General features: G+C 38.4%; 2 protein-coding genes across 2 annotated transcripts in view; one reads left to right on the top strand and one right to left on the bottom strand.

Annotated features, from left to right (window-relative positions):
* Nucleotides 1–3,212, bottom strand: part of LOC119828246 (reticulon-4-interacting protein 1, mitochondrial-like) — a 4,234-nt gene extending 1,022 nt beyond the window's left edge. Inside the window, exons 1-4 of the mRNA XM_038350349.1 lie at nt 3,194–3,212; nt 1,663–1,851; nt 1,190–1,413; nt 4–129 (exon numbers count right to left, since the gene is read on the bottom strand). Of these exons, the coding sequence (XP_038206277.1) occupies nt 4–129; nt 1,190–1,413; nt 1,663–1,851; nt 3,194–3,200 (546 nt within the window). The 5' untranslated portion in view covers nt 3,201–3,212. The remainder of the gene's footprint in view (nt 1–3; nt 130–1,189; nt 1,414–1,662; nt 1,852–3,193) is intronic.
* Nucleotides 3,213–3,799: 587 nt separating this feature from the next.
* Nucleotides 3,800–5,495, top strand: part of LOC119840853 — a 3,005-nt gene continuing 1,309 nt past the window's right edge. Inside the window, exons 1-4 of the mRNA XM_038367630.1 lie at nt 3,800–3,903; nt 3,978–4,239; nt 4,405–4,519; nt 5,383–5,456. Of these exons, the coding sequence (XP_038223558.1) occupies nt 4,027–4,239; nt 4,405–4,519; nt 5,383–5,456 (402 nt within the window). The 5' untranslated portion in view covers nt 3,800–3,903; nt 3,978–4,026. The remainder of the gene's footprint in view (nt 3,904–3,977; nt 4,240–4,404; nt 4,520–5,382; nt 5,457–5,495) is intronic.

Genomic DNA, 5,495 nt, shown 5'->3' with positions numbered 1-5,495 from the left:
CGCCCCCGCCGCCGCCCCCGCGCCGCCCGCCCGCACGCCCGCCGCCCGCAGCGCGCTGCACGCCGTCAGCGCCGCGTACAGCGCGCCCCCCGCCTGCCACTCGTCCAGAGCCTGCGGCGCCCTGCCCGCCTGCACGCCCTCGTTATTATTATTATTATTCAAAATTACATATACAAGATGAAACGTTAAGTTTTTAAATAAAGTGCTTCACAAAACATCCATTAATTTTTTCATCCTTCCTTCAAAAAAGTAGCATTCGGTCCGAAATCTCCTCAGATTTGTATTTTTCTCAGTAGAGTTTGCTTTATTTCTTTATTCATTCATTCATTCATTCATCATCAGCCCATATATGTTCCCACTGCTGGGACACAGGCTTCCTATGAGGGTTTAGGCTATAATCCACCACGCTGGCCAAGTGCGGGTTGGCAGATGTCACATGTCGTCGAACTTTTGATTCTTGGACATGCCGATTTCCTCACGATGTTTTCCTGCAGTCGTGATGTAATACACATGTGCAGATAAATTGAAAAATCAATTTATTTCCTGCACGCTCGCCCCGGTCTCGAACCTCGACTTTGAATCGATTTTGAAGTTCGAGGTTCTCACCACTGAGCCACCACTGCTTTTTTATTTCTTTATAGATTGTAGAATTAGGGAGTGTAAATCCAATGTTCGACACATAAATTATTCCTGCTTAGCTTATTCTACTTATTCTGCTTATTAGTTTATTCTCCAACAAATTTAACTACCTTTGATAATTGTATGTATATCGTATCCTGAATTTTAAACTCATATTCCTATCAACTATATTAATTTCATAAATAACTCATTTACCTGACCTGAGACTTCATATGTTTATTTATTTATATCTTTCTTTGTATTTTGTATAAACTACACAAAATTTATTTACATTAATTATTCATTCTTCTACATATTTATATACCAACTTAGAAGCGCAAACTAGTCTTTGGGGTATCTGGCAGAACCATCAGAGTTGTAGAGACTTTCCTACAACATTCTATACTAGTACAAATAATATGTCTGAAATGATTGCTCTTTGTTTAGGTTCTAAGATCCTTTGGTCCCTCGGAAGTTAGCATAAATTCCTATACTAAATTATGAGGGCCACAAGCTGATGCATATGCAGATGAAATGTAGCACGAGTGACGAATGGTAAGACAGAACGCACCCAGCGGTCTTTGACGAGCACGTAGTCGGCGAGCGCGCCGGGGCGGTGCGGCGGCAGCACGCCCCACACGCGCTCGCCCACGCGCAGGCGCGCGGCCGGCCCCGCGCGCAGCACGCGCCCGCAGAAGTCGCGCCCGGGCACCAGCGGCAGCTCGCCCAGCTCCGCCGCGCCCGCCGCGCTCTCCGCGCGCCGCAGCGCGTTCAGCACGCGCGCCCCGTACCCGCCTGCACCCGCACGCCATATTTATACACCACCACCACCGCCCTATGCCACCGTAACTGCCTAATTTCTATTTTAAGTATGATAGAGTAAAAACAAACGATACATCGATTGACTTCCATCATGGTGAAAATTTAATTAAACAGAATATTATATGGATTTCAATCCACATAATATTTAATTTTAATTAAATTTTAATGAGTCAAACAGATATCGATATAATCACACGTTATGAAAAAAGAGAGTAGACATACCGAGCATAGCGACATCGAGCGGATTAAGCGATGCAGCGTGCACTTTAACGAGTACATCGTCGGTGCTCCTCAGAGCTGGCACGCGGGTATTATCCAGTCGCAGCTCGGCTAGCCCACCGTATGCGTGCACGCGCCACGCCCGCATTCTGCCCGCCACACTCTTCACTTGGTTTTCTAACATTATTTTTACTGTAATGGCAAAATCTAAATCAAACCTTCAAAGCTCTATATTTTTATATTATGTTAATATGTCATATACCATGAGATAATACTTTTGAAATCTGAGTATAGTATTCATCTGGTCATTGTCCCTGTCATGAAATTGGTAAAAAAAAAACAAAACCACCTTCATACTGTCTACACCAAATAGACCAAATTTTAATGGGACCACTCAAAAGGCATAAGTTTTTAATAGTAAGGGAGCCCAAGAGGGATTTTGTTATTTACTTGAGCGTGTCAGATTATTATAAGGGAAGGTACCTTACCTATTGCTAAGTACCTCCAGAAAGTATGTGCAGTTAATATTCATGGGTGATTCCACAGGAGGCACAGGAAATTGAGAAATATGGATAATTCTCTAAGGTTACACTCAAATTGCCAGTTTAGTGAAAATTGGATTTTTTATGTTGTAATTTACCCCTGATATTTTTATGTGACTACAATTTGAGAACTTTCTCCAACTTTTAAAATAGTTAGAAAATACAGGCAAGATCTCAGATAAGATCTATGCATGTGGTTTTGTACAGCCATGGTCTCTGTGTCTCTGTATCTATTTATAGAGAACTACACAAAACATTAGTGGCTGAATGCCAAACTACAAACATTACCATTGAATGTTTCGAAGTTGTTTTGGAGAAGCTGAAATGAATGAGGTTCTATCTGACCCTTATTTCCATTTCATGAAAGTATATGCCAAAAAAATTTGACATGTTTCTGGAATTGATTATAAATTCCATAAACATGCCCAATTTTTTTCATTATTTCAGTATTAGTAAAAGATTGTCAAAACTGATCATTGCTAGAATTTGAGATTCAGTTTTCAGACTGACGGGGCCACGGGTGCATTTTAGAACTCATCACAACCACTCAAATCCTTGGCCCTACCCTCACAGATTAACTTCTGTACCAAGGTAATGGCGATTTCTATTATTATATGGAATATCATGAATGCTTCTTTTATACTCACTGCCAAATTATTAGTAGAATTGAAACTGCACTGAGAATTTGACCATAAAAATAAAATTAAAGAGTATTAATAAGAAAACACTTATCTACAAGTTAATTTATAGGTAATGTAGATGAGATGTAGGTCTTTATTTCAGAAGTTGTAGTGGAGAAAAAATTTGAAAATGATAAGGCGATTGTCATAGTAAGTTATTTAATTAATATTATCTGTAATAACATAATAAGTGTTTAAAGAAAATCACCCTTATTGACTTCCTACCTTGTTGCTTATTACCATAATATCGTATTAACACTCTGCTATTTTCTATTTAGTTTTGAATTTTGACATTTTATAAAATAAACTCACCTGTCATCTGTTGTCTGCCAAAACTTTTTTTTTCATGACTGCAATAAGCTTCAACTATTTGCCAGTGTAGAAATAGGGAAGGATACAATTAATTGAAGAGATGAACTGCCAAAACTTAAACATCAATTTTCGGTTGTTGATACAGCATGAATATAGGACCTATCTAAACAAAGATAGCTCAAAAATTTTCAGTGATAATTTTTTTAACGTAAATCTTAATATGAATTTTCTGTTCATCAGTTATAATCAATAGATCTTTGCTTAAAATATTTTTTTCATTCGATATTATTTTGCCTTTGAGCTGAATTAAGTAACTAAATGTGATTATTCCTTCCTATTACAACAAGAGAAGGATAACATATGAATACTGAGTAGTATAAATAGTATGAGTAGGATATGAAGCAATGCAACTCCTCTACACATACATATTAAACCATGCTTCTATGCATTATCATTTGCAAATGTACTGTAACAAATACGCAAACCCAGACTAAATTAAATACTTCGCGATTCAGTTAACAGTAAGGAGCACACTAGCTTACCTTACGAGGTAATAAGAGCCCGGAATAAAGTTGTCAATGTCATTAGTTACATACCGTATATATTATTTACTCTGTGGTCATGTCAATTTTGTAATTTGTTTTTATTATGTACTTAACTATCCCGACAAGAACCTGACTACATGACTTTAGACTTATGTTCTGTGTTAGGTACGTATCGAAAGCAGAATTTACTTGCAGTCTAAATATAACAATATTAACTGAAACATTTGTACTCGTTGCAGCTTCTGCCATCATAGTGATCGTGCGTATAGTTTACGCTATGCATGAGAGATGAACACAGCTTTATCCAGGAGTAGAGTGAGCGCAGAGCAACTAGATCTGCTGCTGACGTTTATGGAAGAGCACCGCGATTTTGCGGCAGGAAAGCAATCAATATATTCTCGATTCAGTGCAAGTAAATTGTGGCGCCTTCTTGCTGAAAGACTTAACGCTGCCGCAGCAGATACCGGTGGAGCTCGCAAATCACCCGATAAGTGGTGCCGGGTATGGGATAATTAATAAACCTACGACCTGCTATAGTAGATTATGCTTTAATTAAGAGATTTTGATAGGCCTAGGGCCAGTATATTTTTATTTGCCATAGTTGTTTTACTAAACATACTGAACTCGGTCTAATGTTATCCTGAAATCATGTTGCAATATTTTTAGTACTGGGCAGATGTAAAGTACAAGGCCAGAAAGAAGTCCGCTGCTGGAGGTGCTCTAGGGGATCTCTCCAGTGCTGAAGAGCGCTTACAGAACCTTCTTAACTGCAAAACTGAATGTTTGTATCTTCAATTATTATTATAACCTTTTTATTACTGAGGAAAATAGATTCTGAAGTCACTAGTGTACATTATATTTAAAATATTATAATATATTGTTACATTTACTTGAGAGCACATTCATTAATTACATAAAGGTCTTGAAAGAGATACAAAAAGGCTGTATTTAAAATAATTGTTGACAAGTTTTTGGTTTCTTTCAAACTGAGTATAGATATTTTTATTATAATGGTATTGAGTAGCAAAAAGTAGACATGTGGCCTGGTGTGAAGTGAACCACGCCGCCCAGAAGCACTCGTTCTGAAAGTAAATGTGTTCCTGTGCTCAAATACCCTTACTGATCTTTTTCTAACAACATTCTTCTTGCTGTGAACTAGCTGCACCCCACAGTTTCTCCCGCATAAGTTTGTATCTCGTAGGAATATCCAGATAAAAAGTTACCTATGTCATTCCAGTTGTCCAGTACTTAAAAAAATTCAGTGCAATCATCATCAACATCAAACATCCATCCATACTTACAAACTTTCGCATTTATAATATTAGTAGGATAGGATAGGAGAATAGAAATTTCACATAGAGGAGGGTTAGAGTTATGAGCCCCTAGCACAATGTCAAAATGAAATCAGACAATCAAATTATTCATTATTTTGCAATTATTATTTTCTTGTTTCTATGAGGCTTGTCAGATATATTGAGACCTCTCTTTTCAGACTTTGGAAATTCTTTTCTATGATCTTTTGAATTATGTATATGGTGGTAAGAGAATAAAAGAAAGGAAAGACATTTAAAACTTTGACTATTACTTTACAATCTAATTGTAATATGTATCACTAGAAAATAACGTAATCTGTCGGTGGGACAGCGGGCAGCGCAGGTGCCGGGGTAGGCAGCGGCGGACAGTCGGACGAGGAGCGAAAGCCGACGTTGGACGACGACATGTACTCGGAGGGGTCGGGGGCCGCCGCAGAACCGCGG

This window comes from Zerene cesonia, chromosome 7 (assembly GCF_012273895.1).
Source record: "Zerene cesonia ecotype Mississippi chromosome 7, Zerene_cesonia_1.1, whole genome shotgun sequence".
Lineage (NCBI taxonomy): Eukaryota > Metazoa > Arthropoda > Insecta > Lepidoptera > Pieridae > Zerene > Zerene cesonia.
The sequence above is the reverse complement of the archived record's forward strand: the minus strand, read 5'-3'. Positions and strand labels throughout refer to the sequence as shown.